Raw genomic sequence first — 22,430 nt, 5'->3', positions numbered from 1 at the left:
AGACACAGCAAGCAGCAGAAAGCTTATAGAGTCACATTTCATAGTGTCTCATCTCCAAATCAGACAGTAGTAGTACATGGGGTCCCATCCAGGAAGCATTCAGTCAGAGCAAGTTAAAGTCAGTACTTTCTAACATATTTTCAATGTATTTATGTTGAATTAGCCCAAGGGAGAAAAATTAGTGTGCTCGATATATAACGAGACATTTCTTCAACAAATGCCTACCTTTGAAAGAAACCTAGATAAAGAATTAAACAAGATTTGGAAATTCGCCAATTCCCTAAAATGTTTTTCTCCCTGTGGGATAATTTTTAAATATATGTATATATTTTAAGGGACAATATATTTTAGGAGAAGATATTATTCCTGGTGCACCTACCTAACCACTGTACAAAAGACTTCACCATAGACATTATACTCTTGATATCCCAAACATAGGAGTACATGTCATAAAGGATTGTCCTGTTGGCACAATTGGAAAGCCGAGTGAACATTCCCATCACTAGTCCACACATCTCTTCAAACTTGGCCGCTCGAGACCTCCATTCTTCAATCTATAGAAGATGAACAAAAATACTTAAAAAATTGTAAGCTTAACAAAATAATCTAAGACTGATACAAACTAAATTATTTATGTTGTCAGGTACCTGGAATTTATTCTAAACATTAAAGAATCCCTGGCTTAAACTCTAGATAAACAATTAAATAGTTGGTCTCTCCAAACTGACAAACATGCCTAAAAAAAATCATCACTGACATTCTTTCATTCCTAACTAAAACGTCAAACTATGAGGCTGGCTTTGAACATTCGGTCCTCCTTCCTCAGCCTCCCGAGCTGCTGGGACTACAGGCATGTACCACAGCGTCCAGCTCAAAAACAGATGCTTAAAAACAACAACAAACCTCCCCACATATTTTATTTAGTTATTTTTTGAAAGTTACCAATATACTCATTTAAGAAACTGAACCTCCCCCATGTTACCAGCACAGGAACCAGATTGGCTAGAAAAGCAGCTAAATTATGTATGCTTACTTTTTCAGAGTCTTTGCCTTTGCAATTGACACTAACTACACTGCTATTTGCTCGAAGCCACTGGAATTCCCGTAACATTTGTGCTCCTTTAGGTCCATGCTCATAAGGTAGGTAGAACAGATCAGCAAGTAACTGCAAATCTTCTAGAGTCACTGGTTCTGCAGTATACAAAGGCTTTTCATTTGGACCTGGCACAAACTGCTCCTTGTTTGTCTGTTCATCAGTCTGCATAGGAGCAATATCACTAATACAATCTTCTTGCATAGACATCTCTGGGGATTTTGATTCAGCTATGCTTTCTTTATCAGTGTCCATCGGTTTCAATTCCTCTGCCATTTTAGCTTCAACAATTTCAGTTAGTATTTGATTGTCATTCTTGTGATCTGTTTCTTCTTGTTTCTCTACTACCATGTCCATGGGTTCCTCATCTAGCTGTTTCTTTTCTTCTTCCTTGGTCAGAGGTGTAGGTTCACCACCCAGAGCTGCTCCCTGACTCATAATGGGCTCCTGATAAACTGTTGTAACTACTGTTGTGGCATTTAAAGAGGGAGCTGCGACTAAGGGAGCCCCATCAACTACACTTGCTTTAGCTCCACTGTGTGCAACTTGCCTACCTACAAAAAAAGAAAAAAGATATTAACTGGAATCTCAATTTGAGTTCCAAACACTTTGAAAAACCCCAAGAAAAGTGAAATTTCTCTAAACTACCAGGGAGGCAGGGAAGAAAGGACAGTGGGGGAGAAACAGATAATAAACATCCTTAAACATGTAACAACTATTATCTTCTCTTTTTAAGATCTATACTTAAAGGCAAACATTTCAAATTAGCATTTCATCAAGACTAAAAATAAGATTTTAAAACACATATTCTCTAGATCCCTAAATTTCATTTAATTTTACTGTTACTGGTCCTAAGGTAAGGAAAAGAACAGTGTTCTTCACTCGTGATTCAACCCAGTGATCCAATCCCCTTACAAAGAATGACCAAACTCACTGCTATACTGATGAGGTACACCGAACTCTTGCAACCATTCTGTTAAAGCTAGCTTTAGAGCCATCTGAGGACTATAGAGTACATCAGTTTCAATATCTTCATCACTGCCTTCATTTTCTAACTTTATCTGGATTGATACAGTACTGTCTTCACTGTCAGCTGAAAAACAACAACAACACAAAGTAGTATTTATTACAAAAGCCTTTTGACAAGGGGGAGGCAAAAAAGCAACTACTAAGGGGAGAGGAGCAAAAGGGGAAGGGAAAAGGGAGAACTGTGAGCTGAAAAAAAATTCCATGCATTTATAATTTTTGTGCATATGAAACCAACTACTATGTGTAAACTATAAATCTCTAATAAAAAATAAAATTGGAAAAAGCAACTAGCTGTTATAGTACAACCACAGAAGCAAAGAACAACAAACCTTAAATGAAAAATGTAAAAATGCAAACACAAGTAAGACCATTTTACCTAAATAGTCATCTAAATGCACTGTTAAATGTAAAATCCCAATTGAAATAGCAGTTATTTTAGAATCATTAGAAAAACTTATCACAAATATCCATTAAGTATCAATTATTTGGTATGCAAGGTTAAAGGCATCACGATCTCATAAAAAAACATTCCCTAGTCTTCAGGAACTTATAACTTCATTATTAATAAATACATGAAGGAAGGAAGAATAGAAAAATCAACAAAGCCCTCACATAAACACAGATAAAGCAATGAGCTCAAAAACAGTAGAACCAGGTAGAAAAAATGAACTCTTTGGGTTGGTATTCAAAAATCCCTTATTCTTAGTTTTCTGTATTTCCCTGCACATAGTCCAGTTCAGCTCGTGTCTACTGCTCCTTAGCATGATGTTCTTTTAGCTTCATCTCTTAAGACAAAGAAATGTCCTAAATACAGAAGGAACTGTGGTCTTAATCCTAATTTTATTTTTTATTGGGAAGAGGGGAACAACAATGACTGAACATAAATGGAAATACTGATTCAATAAACAACTGCAAATAGGAGTACAGAATGGAAAGACCACAATAACATACAACCAAGTATCATGATGTTTCAATACCCCAAATGGGCCAAAATTCAGATAACTTCAAAATTTCAATGTCCAGCACTTTCCCCTCCAGCCCATGAGCCATTAATGCCCAACAAACTATGCTTGTACTTCAACCCAGCTTAAACATTCATGAAATTGTTTTCTGTGCTAAAGATCAAACGTAGGAACTTTAGTATGCTAGGTAAGCACTCTACCACCAAGTTACAACTTCAATCTTTAATGTTTATTTATTTATTTTTTACTACTACTACTACTACTACTACTACTACTACTACTACTACTACTACGAGACAGGATCTTGCTAAACTGCCCAGCCTAGCTTTGAACTTGCCGATTCTCTTGCCTCAGCCTTCCAAATAGCTGCGATTACAGGTATGCACCACCCTGGTACTGTGAAATTACTTCTTAACACCATTCTTCATTTTTCTAGTGGTAGTAAGGATTGAACCCAAGGGCATCATCCTATCACTAAGCTACATCCCCAATCTTTTTTATTTTTAATTGTAGATAGACATAATTTTATTTATTTTCACATGATGCTGAGGACTGAAACCAGTGCCTCACACATGCCAGACGTGCTCTACCACTAAGCCACATTTTAAAAACAAAGAACCTCAGCTCCCCCTTTTTATTTTCCAAGACATGGTCTTACTAAATTGCCTAGGCTTATCCTTCTGCCTCAGCCCTCTGAAGAGCTGGGATTATAGGCATACAACTACCACATCCTCTTCTTTCTTACTGGACACTCTAGTTTAACAGAAGGGATCACTCCCTTCTCTGTGTTCTCTCAGCATTTATAGATAACTTACAACGCAACACACTACAGTACAACTGCCTATATGCCTTATACAACTCAGAGACTGATTTTTCAAAAGACGAAGACTTTACTCTTTGGGTCTTCAGTGCCCAAAAAGATGTACCTACCACATAATAGTCATTAAAATATAAATGGACAGTAAGTATTCTCTTAGAATTCTATTAGGAATTTCATAAATAAAAAATTAGTAAGCCAATGTCAAAAGTGTAAATGTGTTCCACAAATCTAAGCTGAATGTAAATGATATATGAAGTAACACAGAATATTTAGTTATCTAGAATATCCCATTTTAAGAAAACTGCCTGAGGCAGGTGCAGTGGCAGGAGGCTGAGGCAGAAGGATCCTGAGTTCAAAGCCAGCCTCAGCAAAACAAGCCAGGCGCTAAGCAACTCAGTGAGACCCTGTCTCTAAATAAAATAAAATACAAAATAGGGCTGGGGATGTGGTCCTGAGTTCGAGTGACCCTGAGTTTGATCCCTCGTACCACCCCCCAACAAAAAAAGGAAAAAAACTGCTTGAAAATACAAATAAAATGAAAATTATTCTAGGAATAATAGGAATATAAATGACTCTCTTATCTGGTACTCAGACTTCAAAAGATTGAGACACATTTTAAAAACAAATAACTAAGGCCAATAGATTAAGTGACTTAAGGTCACTCACCCTTTCTTCTCATTAACAGAAATGAGCATTTCTTAATAAAACCTTTCTTTTCCTTTTTTGAGATGGGGTCTTCCAATGTTGCCCAATCCTAGAATTTGTGAAACTTCTGCCTCAGTTTCCCAAGTAGCAGGGATTACAGGTATACCCCACTGCCCACCTGCTTAATACAACCTCTTAAAACTAATAAGGAATAAATTATTTGCCAAAGGTTCTATTTAACCCCACCTTCCAAGGTCAAAGATCAAGTATAAGCTACTTACTCATCACTACATCTTTTCTCACTCCATTCATGTTTGATTTGTACCAAGTAGCAAGGGTGTGGATAGCAACATAGTTGGCTTCAAATTCACAATTTGGATTAGTCAGGACTCCTTTTAACCGTGGGATGAGTTCTGTAGATCTTCCTTTGTATGGGCCCAGAAACAACCTCTTCTGATCATAATCATTAGCATGAATGTTATCCCAGATTACTGGAGCTCTCTTAATAATCTTAGAAACCTCTTCAATAGACTCTACTGGAATTTCTTTAGAAACAACTTTGGGACCTACAAATAATGATAATCATTTGTTAAAAGAATTTTCTTTAAAAACTGCTATATATAAAACTCTTTATTGTACTTTCCTTTATATACACTTTATAACAATTTTTTTCTTTCTTCTTTTTGCAGTGTTGAGGTTCAAATGCAGGGCCTCATGCTTATTAAGCAAGTGCTCTACCACTGAGCTAAACACTCCCAAGCCCCAATCTTTCTTTTTAAACTAACATAGCAATATATATGTCTTTTTAGTTATTTCTTTCATTCACAAAACATAAGTTTTCTAGGGCTATGATCAATATCTCTAGCCCAGTTCCACAAACCTTTATTAAAATATTCACAGTAACAGATAATTAGTCATGACAAAAATCTTTCAAGATTTTTCCTTTTTTGAGGTACTGGGGATTGTACCCAGGGCTTCACATATGGTAGGCAAGAGATGTACCACTGAGCTATATCCCTAGCCCTTTTTGAGACAGGGTCTTGCTAAATTGCCCAGGCTAGCCTTGAACTTAGGATCTTCCTGACTCAGCCTACCAAATAGCTAACCAGGATTACAGGTATGAACCACCACACCTGGTTTTTAAGGTGTTTTTTACATGTCTGTAATCACTCATTCAGGAGGCAGAAACAGGAGAAACATCTGAGTTCTTAAATTTAAGACTACCTTGGGCAACACAATGAGACCCTGTCTCAAAAAAAATCTTTTTATGTGTGGACAAAGATCAAAAGAAGAGTTGCCAGTTTGAAGAAAGTTCTTTTTCAAGACTTTATTTGAACTGTAAACCAGATTTAAAAAACAGACTTAGAAACTTTGGGAAATCTGATGTGCATGGGGAGATAGGTCATTTATTGAATAAAGAACACAGAATTGTGTGTGTATGTATATATTATAATGTATGTATATATGTAAAAGAATTACCTGTCCAAAGGACCTCAATTCCAGGTAGAAGCTTTTCACCCACAGTCCTTAAATAAGGAGACTGAGACACATTTGGATAACAGAAAGTGCCACAATATTCTGAATGTAAAGAGAAAAAATTAGGTACAACAGTCATGGATTTTACAATGGGAAAAAATGCCTACCAATTCTAAATTCTTTTCATCCTGTGATAAAAGGCTTCAATATCATATCTAAAAGGGCGTAAACTCAAGTAGGTAATTCACTTAAGAACCAATCAATTCATAAAAGTTGATAATCTCCCTCCAACAGTAGTACCAATCAATCCTTACGATTTATAGTCACTAGAAATATAGGATTACTAAAATAATAACAACTAGAATATTATCATTTTCTACATAATCCCCTACATTTTAAATTTACAATCAGAGGTCAAACAGAATAATTAATAATAAAATAAAACAAATATAGAATTATGACAATGGCTTAATATTCAACTATACTTTAAATTATGACTTAGTGAATTAACCACCCCCCTTTTTTTTAACCAGGGATTGAACCAAGGGGCATTTAGCATTGAGCTACATCCCTAGCCCTTTTTATGTTTTACTTTGAGACAGTATCTTGCTACCTTGCTAAGGAAGGTCTTGAACTTGGGATCTTCTTGCCTCAGCTTCCCAAATTGCTGGGATTATAGGCCTGTACCAGTACACCTGGCTCCCAGTATCTTATTAAAAATAACATCTGAATATTCATGTAGTATCAGACCATTAAAATACAGTTCATGGCTCACAATAGATATACACAAAATTAAGTATTCTAAAAACTAATTTATCTGTTCCAGAACAAAAATAGTGTCTGGGAAAAACTTTTAAGAAGCAACTAAAAGAGACTAAAACATTTTCAATGGAAGAAAACTGGAGGAGGGGAATGAAGAAAAGGAGAAAATTAAGCTTTCTATGCTGACTACTGTAAATAAGAGCCCAGATGGGAGTGGGAGGAGTGAAAAAAGGAACAGATATACATGGGCAGAAAAAAGAGAACAAGTAGGAGGAAATGAAAAGTGACTAAGTTAAAAGCAATGTAAATTTGTTTTTTCCTCAGTTTTCATTTCAATAATACTATTTCTCCTTAAATCCCAACAATGTAATGTTTATATATTTTCATTACTAAATACATTTTTGCCTGTCCATTGACATTTATAAGCTCTTAATTTTCTCTAAGATCTTGAGAAATATTTTCCAGAAAAAGGATTCCTACTTTTATACAATAAAGAAAGGGTATAACAAGGCTTATACAAAGAGTCCTTTGGAAGTTACATATTTCAAAAGTAGTTAAATATAAAGATAGTATACACAATACCTGTAGGACAGAAGAGGAAAGTTTCTGGCTCTCCTAGGTACTGATAAATTTCATTTGTGATGGAAACTTGTGCATGAGCAAAAGAACTGAATACCTCTTTGTCTGCTGCACACATATTATGGTCAATATCATCAAAAAGCAAAGCAAATGACCTGCATCCAAACTGAGAAACCTGGGGTGAGGGAATCAAGATGCTTATCAGAGCTCATTTTAGAGTTAAAACAAACAAACAAAACAACAACAACAATAAAGTATATTCTTGTGATTATACTTTCCCCCTTGGTACTGGGGATTGAACCATGTGGCTATATCCCCCAGTCCTCCTTACTTTGAGACAGAATCCTGCCAAGTTGCTGAGGCTGGTCTCGAACTTGCAATTCTCCTGTGTCAAGCCTTCTTAGTTGCTGGGATTACAAACCAGGTGTGCACCACTGTACTGAGTTTAGTATACTTAAATATCTTCCTTATAACTGTTCAAAGCCTGACCTATTGTTGTTACATTTTTTTGAGGGGGGGGGTACCAGGGATTGAGCTCAGGGGCACTCAACCACTGAGCCACATCCCCAGCCCCTGACTTTTTTTTAAAACTTTATTTATTTATTTTTATGTGGTGCTGAGGATCAAACATAGGGCCTTGCACATTCGAGGCGAGCGTTCTACTGTTGAGCCATAATCCCAGCGCTTCCGACATTTTTTAGATATATATATATTTTTAAATAATTTGTTGTGAATCATTCTGAGGCATATAACACATATCTAATGCTTTTTTTTTTTATATTTTATTAGTTTTCGGCAGACACAACATCTTTGTTGGTATGTGGTGCTGAGGATCGAACCCAGGCCGCACGCATGCCAGGCGAGCGCGCTACCGCTTGAGCCACATCCCCAGCCCCCATTTTTTAGATATATTTTTTAGTTGTCAATGGATCTTTATTTTGTTTATGTATATGTGGTGCTGAGAATCGAACCCACTGCTCACACGGGCTAGGCAAGCACTCTGCCACTGAGCCTCAACTCCAGCCCCCCACCCTTTTTTTGTATTTTATTTAGAGACAGGGTCTCACTGAGTTACTTATTGCCTTGCCATTGCTGAGGCTGACTTTGAACTCATGATCCTCCTGTCTCGGCCTCCCAAGCTGCTAGGATTACAGTCATGCGCCATGGCGCCCAGCTTTTTTTTTTTTTTTTTTTTACATTTTCAATGGAAGACACTCTAAGTTAAATACTAGACAGTTTTGGAGCCCATTTTTTCCTTTGGGTTTAAATACAATAAAAAATATGTTCCAACAAAGTTTCTACCTCCTTGGCTGCTGCTTATAAAAAATCCAAAAAAAAAAAAAAAACAAAACCAGAAACTGGGTTGGGGTTGTGGCTCAGTGGTAGAATGCTCACCTAGCATGTATGGGGCACTGGGTTCGATCCTCAGCACCACAAAAATATTAAAAAATAAAGATATTGTATCCACCTAAAACTAAAAAATTCATATTAAAAAAATATATAGAAACACCAATAAGTAAACTTAAGACTTGAAAAATCCAGGATCTGTTCTAGTCCCAAAAGACACATTGATCCTAAGTATTACCTTTGCGGATAGATTTAACTAGACATGAATCACAAAGCACACAACAGAATTTGATAAAATAGGGAAATAACCTCTTAAAAGTTGTTGGGGTACCAGGGACTGACCCAGTGGCACTTAACCACCAAGCCACATTCTCAGCCCTTTTTATTGTTTTGAGATAGGGTCTTGCTAAGTTGCTACAGGGCTTGCTAAATTGCTGAGGCTGGTTTTGAACTTGCAATCCTCCTGCCTCAGCTGAGTCACCATGTTTGGGCCATTCATAAACATTTTTAACTACTTTAAAATTTTTATTTATTTATTTATTTGTTTGTTTGTTGTCTTGGTGCTGGGGAAACAAAGGGCCTCATGCACGCTAGCCACACATACCCCTGAACAACACTCTCAGCTACACCTTAAAATTTTTATTAGCTATTTTAATGTCACTAATATAAACCTTTGCCTAAAGAAACACTATACTTATTTAGAAAAATCAACACACTTAAAAAAAAAAATAATGGGAAAGCTGGGCATGGTGGTGCATGCCTATAAACCCAGCTATTTGGGAGGCTAAAACAGGAGAATCACAAGCTCAAGACCAACCTGGTAACATAGTGAGACCCTATTTCAAAATAAAAGTGACATAAAATGGGTTATAGCTCAGAAGTGGCATACTCTTGTGCCCAATCCCCGGTACTGCCAAAACACTCCCAAAAACAATCAACAAAAAGAACCCTAAACCCAGAAACGGGGAAATGGAAGGACTACACTTTATCCATTTCCAAACAGAAGTATACCTATCAATCATGAATTCAGATAAGCACCCAAAGGTATGTACAGTTTCCCAAAATGTGGTGAAGGATGATCCCTAATTACCTTGTTTGTGGTCCCTACTCCATATCAAAATTTTTTTAAGAATCATTTCTAGCCAGGCACAGCGGCACATGGCTGTAATCCCAGTGGCTCAGGAAGAGGATTGCAAGTTCAAAGCCAGCCTCAGCAACTTAACAAGGCCCTAAGCAACCAAGCAAGACCCTGTCTCTAAATAAAATATAAAAAAAGGCCGGGGATGTGGTTCAGTGGTTAAGTGCCTCTGGGCTCAATCCCTTGTACCAATAAATAAACAAACAAATCACTTCTAAGTATCCCTAAATCCCCAGGGCCTTGCACATGCTAGGCAAGTGGCTTTACCACTGAGTCATCCCTAGCTCTAGCATTCTCATAAGGCAACTAACTCTACGCAAACTAAAATTTGAGATTGGTATCTCTAGTAAAGTTTTTTTGACTTACAGAAACAAAGTACAAAGACGAATTCCTTTTAACACAATAAAAGCAATTCTGAAAACTTATTAGTTTAAGCACTAAGCCAGAAAAAAAAAAAAAAAAAGTAAGGAATTACCTGGTCCAATTTGCGTTTTAATGTAGATACTTCCTTAGGGTTAGAAAAAGTGATATCCAATCCAGGCGAGATAGCATAGATGAACTCTATCTCATATTCCCGGGCAGCAGAGATGAGAGTCATAAGTTGCTCTAAAAAACAGAGTCCACATTTTTAGAAAGCAAATAAGAATCTTCACTTTCCAAATGAAGAAATCAATTGTTCTAATTTACAAGAAAAGTTTATTTTGAAAATTACCATATTCAATGTGATAACAGGCCATACAAAATGGCACAAGCCTAAATTAATTTAATGTTATATTTGAAAAAAAAAAAAAAGTTTCAGTTTTTGTTTTTTTTTCCTTTGGTACTGGAGTTGAATCTAAGGGCACTCTACCATTAAGCACATTCCACCAGACCTTTTTATTTTTAGATAGTCCCTCCTTACTATGTTGCCCTAATTTGCTGAGACTGGACTAGAACTTGGGCTCCAAATGCCTCAGCCTCCTAAGCTGCTGGTAATATAGGCATGCACTACAGTGCCAAGTTCCCACTTTTTTGATTTGAATCAAAAGAAAATGAGGTCCTTCCTTCTCACTTCCAAATAACTTTTTATCCTTTTTGGGAAACAAGTTAAAAATCAATAAAGTATTTTTTCATTGCCTTTTGTCGAAAATCTTGTATTATCAAGTTTCTTAATGAACATAAACCATTTATACTCAACAGTGTTTGAAAGGTGTATCTCTATCTTCAAGAAAACATTCATTACAGATTTAAGCCTTTAAAAAATATGTCGGGCTGGGGCTCTGGCTCAGTGGTAGAGCGCTCGCCTAGCATGCATGAGGCACTGGGTTCGATCGCCCAGTACCACATAAAAATAAAAAATAATAAAAAAATAAAGATATTGTGTTCACCTATAACTAAAAAATACATATTTTAAAAAAATATGATAGGCAATTTTCCTAAGTGATTTACTATATTATATGCTTTAGGATTTTTTTGGGAGGGGGCATGCTGGGGAATGAACCCAGGGGCACTTTACCACACTGAGCTACATTCCCCATCCTTTTAAAATTTATTTTGAGGCAGGGTCTCACTAAGTTGCTGAGGCTGGCCTCAAACTTATGATTCTCCTGCCTCAGCCTCCACAGGTGTGCACCCCCACACTCAGCCAGGATATATTTCTGAATGAAGTTCAGTTATACCTAAAGGTTGACTATATCTTGATAATTGATCACATTAAATTTCTTTACCAGCATCAACAGAAAATAATTAAGTTAAGGCACACTTAAATTACATAATTTATTTTATTTTTTTTAATATTTATTTTTTAGTTCTTGGTGGGGGGGAGGGGGAGAGGGAGGGAGGGAGGGAGGGAGGGAGAGAGAGAGAGAGAGAGAGAGAGAGAGAGAGAGAGAGAGAGAGAGAATTTTTTTTTTAATATTTATTTTTTAGTTCTTGGCAGACACAACATCTTTGTTGGTATGTGGTGCTGAGGCTCGAAACCGGGCCGCACGCATGCCAGGCGAGCACGCTACCGCTTGAGCCACATCCCCAGCCCTAAATTACATAATTTAAACAACACTGTATACAGAGATAGTAAACAACACTATACAGAGATAGGTAAGTTTTACTTGCTTCTTCATAATTTAAGAAAACTCTCTGCCTGGGCAGAGCTCTATAACCAAGTATCTTATTAATTACATGTGTGTTACATGTGTATACTATTTAATTCTAAACATGAAAATGTCTCCCCATTCACTAAATCACCTCCCCAAAAGCACCATTTGGTCAGACAAGGTGGCACACAGCAACTTGGGAAGCTAAGACCAGAGGATCATAAGTTTAAGGCTAATCTCAACAACTTAAGTGAGGCCCTCAAGAGCTCCCTAATGCCTGGTCTCAAAATAATAAATAAAAAGAACTGGGGGAGGGCTGGCATTGTGGCTCAGCAGTAGAGCACTTCCTTGGCATGTGTGAGGCCCTAGGTTCAATCCTCAGCACCACAAACAAATAAATAAAAGATGTGTTGGGGTGGGGATGTGGCTCAAGCGGTAGCGCGCTCGTCTGGCATGCGTGCGGCCCAGGTTCGATCCTCAGCACCACATACCAACAAAGATGTTGTGTCCGCCGAGAACTAAAAAATAAATATTAAAAAAAAAAATTCTCTCTCTCTCTCCTCTCTCACTCTCTCTTTAAAAAAAAAAATGTGTTGATAACTTAAAAAAAAAAAAAAAAGTTTTTTAAGGATTGGGGATATAGCTCAATGGTAAAACAGCCTGAGTTCAATTCTCAGTACCAAAACAACAACAACAACAACAACAACAAAATCCCACCTGTCTGATATACAGGGAGGTTCTATGATATAGTACTAACTTATGAACTAATATAATTAATTCAACATAACAATACACAATAGCTAGGACAATTTTTATAGACTTCCACTTCACTGGATAGGATAAGATCTTTATTTTAAATAAAGACAGGATCACTAATAGTGGTCAAAACTAAGCAACAAAGGCTGGAGTTATGGCTTAGTGGTAGAGCACTCGCCTTGCACATGTGAGGCACTGGGTTCGATCCTCAGTACCACATAAAAAAATACATAAACAAAAATAAAGTTAAAAAAATTATTTAAAAAAGACTAAGCCATGAGAGAGCCTGAAGCAGAAATAATCAGTAATATAATCTTCACATGTCTTTAATCCCATCAATTCAAAAAGCTGAGGTGGGAGGTTCTCAGGTTTGAGGGCAGCCTCTACTACTTAATAAATACTTACCCTGTCTCAATGGACCGAGGACATAGTAAAGCACTCCTGGGTTCAATTCCCAGTACCATTAAAAAACAAAAAAGTGCAAAACATCATTTATCCCGATTTTTCCTGGAATCATATATTCAATCTATATTAGCTCACAGAGTAAATGGTTAGTATATAAAAGGAAACTACCTTTAAAGTGGAAACAAAATACTTAAAATATACCTCTTTTCTTCATATAGTCTGAATTTATACAATAGAAAGAAAATGATTACCAGCTTCCTCCACTGAATACATTTCTCTCCAAAACATCCTATGTTTATAGTCATCTTTTGGAGCATACAAGTATGTATTCAATTCCCATTTCTGGAGCCTAAGGGGAAAGAAAATCATATTTAAGTAGGCTACATTTATAGGTAACAAATCTCAATTTTTCCCTTTCTTTTTTCTGCATTTCATGCAAAACTAATAATATTCTAACATAACAGCTTTTAAATTTAAAAAATTAACATTGCAAAGTATGTCAACATGTTAAAGTCCTGAATAAAACTCAATTCTGGTGAGATAGGTAAAACCCCAAAACTATTCAGCTCACCCAAGGAAAGTTTGAAAACCACTGGCTTAAAAGATAAAAGATCAAAGTAAAATTACTTCTATAACTAAGAAACTATACTTCTTTAACTAAGAAACTAGGGCTATTTTATTTTTTTCAAATAAAAGGAAATGTCCAGGGCTTAAAGATCTCCTCTCTACTTCTTTACTTCATATGATAAAAATTATAAAAATTACCTTCTAAAGAGTTCTTTTCTCTGTTCCATAACCCAAGGTCTTCCATAAAATCCTGGATTTAAGGTAAAAACAGAAGTATTTTCAAGTTTCAAATATGGTAACATTTATTGAGAACAGCAAATTACAAAACATACATGTAAAAAAATGTGTATAGTACACCAAAATCTGAAGAGCATTAGTAAAACATTAAGATTTGCTTAGGGGCTGGGGATGTGGCTCAAGCAGTAGCATGCTCGCCTGGCATGTGTGCGGCCCGGGTTCAATCCTCAGCACCACATACAAACAAAAATGTTGAGCCTACCAAAAACTAAAAAATAAATATTAAAATTCCTTCTCTCTCTCTCTTAAAAAAAAAAAATTTGCTTACCTTTGTATAGTGACATTAAAGGTGACTTTCATTCCTTTTTTGCTCAGATAAATTTATAATACAGTGACATTTATTACTTACGTGGTAGTTATTTAAAAATAGCTAAACCTAAAATCTCTTTTTACTGTCAATAAAAACCAAATACACTTAAATCTAACTTTGTTTCAGTGCTGAGGTCTTGAGCAGGCTAGGCCCTTTACCACTGAGCAATACCCTCAGTCCAAATCTAGTACCTCAATTTTACAATATCAAAGAGAAGTCAAGAAATCCAAATTGCTAATAATAACAATTAATATGTAGAAGGGGGATAAACTGCTTCCTCAGGGGTGAGGTAAAGTAACTCAGGGTTAGAATTAGAAAAGAATCTGACAACTTAATGATTGGCCTGAACTGCAAACTCGCAAACCATCATTAATTTCCAATGACAAGATTTCAACATCAGAAAATTTGAGAACATGACTGATTTGCCCAGAATGTCCATTGCAGGAAACAAGCCTTGCAGACTAATGTCCTAAGTTGATGTAAAAGAACAAAACTGGTATTTGGAGTTCCCTAGTATGCTAATCATAGCTCTACTACACAAAACCTTACAGCCTGCCCAACCTTTACTTTCCACCTATTTCAGTCTAATCATCAGCAAGAGACAAGAACAACCACTTAAGAATGCCATGAAGAGGTCAATAAAAGCATTATGAACTCAAAATGGCCTCCTCTCTAGGCAGAATGATTAATGTGCATCACAAGAAAGAACAATGGCAAATTAAAGTAAAATTCATTACTTACCAATGTTACCAAGCTGGAGCATTTTGTCTTTTTTGTTTTGCAGTACTGGGTACTCACACATGCTAGGCAAGAGCTCTCTCTGCCAATGAGCTACATCATTTCATTTTGAGACAGGGCCTTATGAAGTTGCCTAGGCTCAATTCTGAGATCCCCCTGCCTCAGCCTCTGTACCATGCCCAGGATAGCACTTTTATTTTTGACAAATCAGTATTTACTTCTTATACGTGGTTTTAAAATATTTTTTTAATATTTATTTTTTAGTTTTCGGCGGACACAACATCTTTGTTTGTATGTGGTGCTGAGGATCAAACCCAGGCCGCACACATGCCAGGTGAGCGCGCTACCGCTTGAGCCACAGCCCCTAAAATATTCTTGATAGGGTAAAATTTTTACAAGTCTTACTTAGCTTTCTTAAACCCTGAGCATTATTTTCCCCCCCCTGGGCATTAGGGCTGGGGCTATAGCTCAGTGGCAGAGCGCTTGCCTAGCATGTGCAAGGCACTGGGTTCAATCCTTAGCACCATATACAAATAAAATAAATGCATACTATCCATCTACAACTACAAAAAAAAAAAAAAAAAAAAGGAGTAGGCATTAAGGCTGGAAGTTGTGGCTTACACCTATAATCCCAGTTATTCCAGAAGCTATGGCAGAGGATTCTAAGTAGGAGACACACCTTAGCAATTTAGAGACTTGTTTAAAAAAGGAAAAAAGTTTGGAGCATGCCTGAGGATCTGACTCAGAGGTAGAATGTTCCTGGGTTCAATCCCCAGTACATATACATTAGGATTTAGCTATGCTCCAATTAAATAAATAAAAAAAATTTTTTTGAAATGTCTAACATGAACATTTTTAATCTTCAGAAATCCTAACCTGGTTCTTTCAGAGTCAGGTTTATGGTTTTGGTTGGTTGGCACCACAAAAAAGAAGGCAGTGCTATTAACACAGTAAATGCAAAAAACAAAAAAGGAATCCTGGCAGCAACTATAATGTGTTTCTGATCCTCCTCCATTTTAGGAATGGTACCAACAAAGAATGAAGGAAGGAAGGAAGGAATAAATGTGTGCTGGCTCAGGTGTTCAGTTATCAATAAACCATACAAAAGAATGGGAGAAGGAAGAACAAAAGAATTAAAGACTCCTTTTTCCATACTATGCAAAACAAACCAGTTTTAACCATAGCAAGTTTTCTTCATTAATTACTGAAAGTATAATGGATTGGCAAATTTCCTTAGATTCATTCCAGTATAGGTATGAAATTTGGATTTCCCCCATCACTCCTTCCTCACCTTCCACCCCAAGATCACTGATAACAACAATATACAGATTGTTTTTCTAAATCTCCCTGAGCTCGAAGAAGCCCAATAAATAATCAACACATAAGTCACACAAAACAATCATGTTTTCATAAACACTGACTCCAACAGAATATGGTCTGCAAGGCAAGTTTGCTAAATTGTTTCATGACTTACTAAGCTGTAAAGTAGCATGCTCTCCCCTGCAATTAAACTTTATCTAAAATACCATAATCACCACCTGATTCAAAAGAATACATTCATATGGTGAACACGCTGTAAAAGCTGATGCTCTCAATCAAGAGAATAAATAATCCTCCTTTGCTTTTTCCTTATCTTAGTTGTTTTGTTTTGGGATTCAGGGTCTCACTGTTGCTGGTCTCCAAGTTGCTGGGTTCAAATGACCCTCCTGCCTCAACCTCCCATAGGTGTGCATCACCAACCTTTTTAGCTTTTTTCCCAGAGTCATTTTTATACTCCTATCTGCACCATTACATAATAGGAGACAATAAGACCCACAACTAGAAAACCCTGGGTTGACCATAATAATTAAAAAATTGAAATACATGTTGCACTCAAGCAAAGAGCACTAAAGTAACTGATTGGAACTCTGTAAAATTACTCGTGGTAATTGTCCCTCACTACCAAAATGTCCACTCATTCCTTTTATTCTCGCATATTTAAGCCTCATCTTCAGTCCCTAAATTCAGATTCCATATCTTCCAACATGTTATTGTAGTAAAAACTTTATCCTTGGAAGACAAAATGCAGTAGTTGAAAAGCAGACAATTTTCTAGGCAACAAATGAATCTTCAGAGAGGGAGAAGTTTGCTTGCCAGCCAAAAATCTAAAAGGGAAGGTAACTGTTAAATACTGTAAGCCTTAGGAGGCGGAGGCAGGAGGATTGAGAGTTCAAAGCCAGGCTTAGCGAAAGTGAGGCGCTAAGCAACTCAGTGAGACCCTATTTCTAAATAAAATACAAAAAATAGGGCTGGGGATGTGGCTCAGTGGTCGAATGCCCGAGTTCAATCTCGGATACCACCTTCCCCCCCACAAAAAAACCACCAATGGCCAACTATGCTATTCTTCACTTCAGAAGCACAATAAGCACGTCTGTATGGGTTCCCCCACACCAAAGGATAGGACGGGGGCACTTTTTTTTTTTTTTAATGGAGACAGGGATGCTGACGCTGACCTACAACTTGATATACCTGCCTAGGTCTCCCGAGTCTTGGGATTACAGGAGTGCGCCACCGCTCCCAGCTTTATACATATCTTTCCATTAAAAAACAGACGACTCTACAGAATAAGATCCCAATGTATAAAGAGGTATAACTCAGAGCCTAACAGCAGGCTCTTTACCACCGCCTCCTCAGGAGTCGGCCTGGCTCCATGCCCAAACCGGGTGGGGTTAGGCACGTTAGTAGCCAGAGGGGAATCGGACGCCGTTTAAGGACGTGAGAAGGGAAAATTAGTTCACCGCCTCACCTCCCCACCCCTCATTGTTACCAAGTTTCGGACCCAAGGAAGTAACAGCCTTTTAGAGCCTCCTGAACCCCCCCCCCATTCCCTTCCTGAGGAGAGAACATATTAATACCGGGGCGTGACGGGAAGGAACGCTCACCTTCCACCACGCCACACAAGAACCTCCGAGCCCCTCCTGCCGCCCCGGTCACTGCCGCTCCCCCAGCCCCGGTTCCTGGGTTGTCTTCCCCAGGGGCTGGAGCTGCCGGCGGCTCCAACGATGCGCCCGCAGAGGCGGCTGGGTTAGAACTGAGTTCATTCTCCCGCTCCTCCAGCGCCGCCTGGCTCTCTTTCTGCACCATCCTCCTGCCACCGGCCGCCGCCACCTCTGCGGGTCCTCTTCGGCTTCCGTCCGTTGGGACACGGGACTGGAACCCTGGAGAGGGCCTAAGCTCCAAGCACGCGACCCTCCGGCTCCTTCCCCTCCCCCTCAGCCCTTCCCCCTCCCTCTCCGCAGGGGCCCGATTGCCCGGATGAGAAGGGCGGCGGCACCGGCGCGAGCCCTTTGTCAGCCGCTGCCTTAGCCTAAGCTGGGAAGCCGAAAACCTAAGCAGAGGAGAGCGAAACCACGACTTCTCGTTCACTGGAAACCGATGGCCAAGGCTCCTCTTCTCGTTCTCGGTGTCTGTTGCCCTCTTAATAATATTAAGTCTTTCCGCTGCTGCCCCCGAAGCCCCTAGTTCTACTCTGCCGCTGCCTCTAGGACCCGCTTCCTGTTTATCCGCACTGCGCCTGCGCCGCAGACCGGCTCAGACCGGTCCTCTCTGCCCCCCTCCCCCTCCTTCTTTGGGGCCAGCCTATTACGTTTCATTCGGTAGGGGGAAATAGAACATAGGAAACGCGAAAAGCTGGAGGTAATGCAGGCGGTGGAATGTACCACTTATGCTTGCCACCCTCCAGAAAGAGCCCAACACCTTGGTACGGACCATTACTCCACCAGTAGAAGGGGAGTATGGGAGGAGGCTACCGCCTTTTGGGGCAATTAGGCGAAGCGGGGGTGGGTGTAGGAGTTTACTCTCTCTAAGCGCAAGCGCGGAAACGAAGCCTCTGGTTCTTAAAGAGACAGGAAGGAACTGACCTACTTTCTATGGAGATTCTTGTAATAGTTTGGCTAATTACATTCGCCTGACCAGGCTTGGTTCTGTGACGACACCATTCCAAGGAGTTCAGCTCACCCCTCTGCCTTGAATCATTTTTCCCTATCCACTTTGGAAGCTAACTCCATTTAACGATGCAATCATTCGTTCATTCCTTCACGCAGCAGGCACCGATTGAGCTTGCCTGGTCCTGGGCTCACGGGCCACTATGAGCTCACAGTATGGTGGTAGGCAAGCAAGTACACACAGAATTCCTTCATGATGTACCCAAGTGTTTCAGGAAGTCAGAAAAGGTAATAACTCCTACTTTGGGGAGAGGCTGTGGATGTGGTTCCCTTTTGGCTGTGCTGGGGGATTGAACTCCAGCCCTGGGTTTACTAGGCAGGTACTACTGAGGTACCCTTACCCTGTGGCTTTATTTCTGAGCTGGATTATAAAGAATGAGTAGAAATTAGCTAGAATAGGTGGTAAGAGAAGTCAGCACTCTAGGCAAGTGAAACAACAGAGTCTAAAAGTACAGAAGGCTTGAAAGGACTGGTTTGTTTGGAAATGGGGAGTACCCAGTGAATGTGTGTTATGGTTTAGATTTTTAATGTTCTCCCCCAAATCTCATATTCACACAACATGGTTCAGAGGTGAGGTTTTTAAGCAATGACTAGATCATGCGGGCTATAACCTCATCAATAGATTAATGAATTGTATTGGTTAATAGTTTGGACTACTGGGTGATAATTGTAGGCAGGTGGGGGAGCTGGAGGAAGTAGGTTAGTGGGGGTGTGTCCTTGGATTATATCTTGTCCCTGGCTCTCTTCCCACCCCTCACTACTTTCTCAATGCCATTAGTAGAGTGCCTTTCTTCCACCATGCTATTCCTCCAGAACAAAGGCACTTCCCAACCGTGGACTGAAACCTCTGAAACCATGAGTTCAAAATAAAACTTTCGGGCCCAGCGCAGTGGGGCATGCCTATAATCCCAGTGGCTCAGGAGGCTGAGATGGGAAGATCACAAATTCAAAGCCAGCCTCAGCAATGGCCACGTGCTAAGCAATTCAGTGAGAATCCTGTCTCTAAATAAAATACAAAACGGGGCTGGGGAAGAGGCTAAGTGGTCAAGTGCCCCTGAGTTTAAAACCCTGGTACCAAAAAATAAAATAAACCTTTGGTTTTCTAAGTTGTTCTTGTCAGGTATTTTGGAAAGCTAACACAATGAGTGAGGAGGCATGGGATCCCTTGAGCTTCAGCATCAACATTTTATGAAGAAACCTTCCCTAAACTCTAGTTCAGCAAGTTCCCTTTACTGTATGCTCCTAGAGCTATAGTCCTATCATAATGTATTTCACATTTGTGTGGGTTGAGAAATGTTTCAACTTGTAAGGAATAAATACCTCATTCTCCTATTAAAACAGTACTGTTAGCTCCAGGGACTGTTAGAGTCTTCCTTCTTTTTAGTCCTGGAGCAAGAATTTTCAATATGGAACATTTCACAAACTTACACAAGGGCCAACCTAATCTTGTCTATATCAATCCAATTTTAGTTTATGTACTGATAAATCAAGCACAGAGCAGGCATTTTCTTAGGGGACCTCCTGTGAGGCCAGCTGGGGATCATAAGCAGTTTCATTGGATATTGTTGTCCCTTGGAGAACTCAGGGGCTGTCATTCTAGTTGACCCTAGCTCTTAGTCTCATGACATTTTTTTTTTCTCTGTTTCATACTTCACACTGTCACAACTGGCAGAAAGTCAGCAGTCAGTTTCATCTACTCTTCACAGTCCAGACTCTAGATCCTGTGCTCCAAAATATCAACATTCTGTTTCAAACTCAAAGGGTTCTTATTCCACAATTGCTACACATTTCTTTCCACATCACACTTCTCCCCCTGTTCCTAACTTTAAGGGTACTTCTTGCTATACAATTGCTACACATTTCCTTTCCACATCACACCTTTCCCCCTGCTCCTAATCAGTGCTTAGTAGCTCCTTAATAAATGTGGAAAGAGACACCGTTAACATTTTGGTTAGAGAAACTGACAATAATAAATTCAGTATGTTATGGTTTGGATCTGGAATGTCCCCCCAAAGGCTCATGGGTTGAAGGATTAATCCCCAGTGAAGCAATGTTCAGAGGAAGAGCTTTGGGCAAGTGATTGGATCATGGGGCTCTGATCTCATCAGTGGATTTATAATTTGATGGCATTTTTTGGTGGTGGAACCTGTAGGAGGTGGAACACAGTTAAAGGACTAGATCCTTGGTGTGTGTGTGGGGGGGTGTCCTTGGGGACTATGTCTTGTCTCTGGCCCCTTCTCCCCACCTCCTCTGCTTCCTGGATGTCATGAGGTGAGCAGCTTTGCTCGTCTTCCCACGATATAACACCTCACTGCAGGCCCAGAATGAATGGAACAGAACCAGCCAACCATGAACTGAAACCTCTAAAACTGTGAGCCAAAAATAAATCTTTATTCCTAAGTTGTTTCTTCTCAGGTATTTTGTCACAGCAACAAAAAGCTGACTAATAGGGTTCTTACACAGGAACAGTCTGTGATAAATGTTTTAAGGGGGGAAATCTAGTGATAGGATGAATAGTAAATGCAATAAGGAAGAGCTACTTCATATGGATTAATAATTAGTAACTTAGGTAAGTGATTATGGTGGCTTAGACTAGGGAAGAGATCATCAGTGGTGGAACTGGAGGACTAATAAAACAGGTGGAAAGAGAGTGAAGGAGAGGAACAAGACTGAAAAAAAAAATGTTTTTCAGTACTGGAGATTGAACCCAGGGGTGCTCTCTACTACTGAAATACATCCCCAGTCTTTTTTTGGGGGGTGGGGCAGTACTTGAGCAAAGCTGCTCAGAGGCACTCAACTACTAAGCCACATTCCTGACCTTATTTTATATTTTACTTAGACACAGAGTCTCACTGAGTTGCTTAGCAACTCACTTTTGTTGACTGAACTTGCAATCCTCCTGTCTCAGTTTCCTGAGCCACTGGGATTATAGGCGTGCGCCACCACACCTGGCCATCACCAGCCATTTTTAGTTTTTATTTGAGACAGGATCTTGCTAAATTGTTGAGGCTGGTCTCAAACTTGGCAATCCTTAGCTTGTAAGCTTCAGCTTCCCACGTAGCGAGGATTACAGGTGTGTGCCAATTCACTTGGCTAAAGCTCTTAAACACCGAAGGGCTTGGAATGTAGCTTAATGGTAGAGCACTTACCTAGTATTTGTGATTTGTGGAACACTGAATTCAATCCCCAGCACTGAAAAAAAAAAAAAAAGAAAGAAAAAAGAAAGGAAAATAATAAACTAATTCAAGGGAACTCCCCTCAAGCACTTTGTGATTAACTACATTTGTAAATTAGAAATTCTTAGAAATCAAATTCTAAATGTCTGCCAAAGCACAGCTTTCTTGGCATATTCTTTGAGTCATCAACATCTTGTCCTTCCTTGTTCCCTTGCAGGATATGGGAGAGTCCTGTAGGGACCTAAGATCAGGTGGGTTTCCACCTATTCCAGAAT

At 39.1% G+C, this 22,430-nt stretch overlaps 1 protein-coding gene across 2 annotated transcripts in view; it reads right to left on the bottom strand.

The window, feature by feature from the left end:
- Positions 1 to 18,566, bottom strand: part of Oga (O-GlcNAcase) — a 30,464-nt gene extending 11,898 nt beyond the window's left edge. The window contains exons 1-10 of one of the 2 annotated variants that reach the window (XM_078021749.1): positions 17,918 to 18,566; positions 13,850 to 13,901; positions 13,336 to 13,433; positions 10,327 to 10,457; positions 7,370 to 7,541; positions 6,029 to 6,127; positions 4,831 to 5,115; positions 2,028 to 2,186; positions 1,034 to 1,647; positions 380 to 554 (exon numbers count right to left, since the gene is read on the bottom strand). In XM_078021749.1, coding sequence (XP_077877875.1) covers positions 380 to 554; positions 1,034 to 1,647; positions 2,028 to 2,186; positions 4,831 to 5,115; positions 6,029 to 6,127; positions 7,370 to 7,541; positions 10,327 to 10,457; positions 13,336 to 13,433; positions 13,850 to 13,901; positions 17,918 to 18,119 — 1,987 coding nt within the window. In that variant the 5' untranslated portion in view covers positions 18,120 to 18,566. Of the gene's footprint in view, positions 1 to 379; positions 555 to 1,033; positions 1,648 to 2,027; positions 2,187 to 4,830; positions 5,116 to 6,028; positions 6,128 to 7,369; positions 7,542 to 10,326; positions 10,458 to 13,335; positions 13,434 to 13,849; positions 13,902 to 14,999; positions 15,562 to 17,917 lie in introns of those variants that run through there. The other variant, XM_078021689.1, reaches the window with a different exon arrangement.
- Between the last annotated feature and the right edge of the window lie 3,864 nt (positions 18,567 to 22,430).

This window comes from Ictidomys tridecemlineatus, chromosome 1 (genome assembly GCF_052094955.1).
Source record: "Ictidomys tridecemlineatus isolate mIctTri1 chromosome 1, mIctTri1.hap1, whole genome shotgun sequence".
Lineage (NCBI taxonomy): Eukaryota > Metazoa > Chordata > Mammalia > Rodentia > Sciuridae > Ictidomys > Ictidomys tridecemlineatus.
Note: the sequence above shows the minus strand (reverse complement) of the source record. Positions and strands in the feature narration are given on the sequence as shown.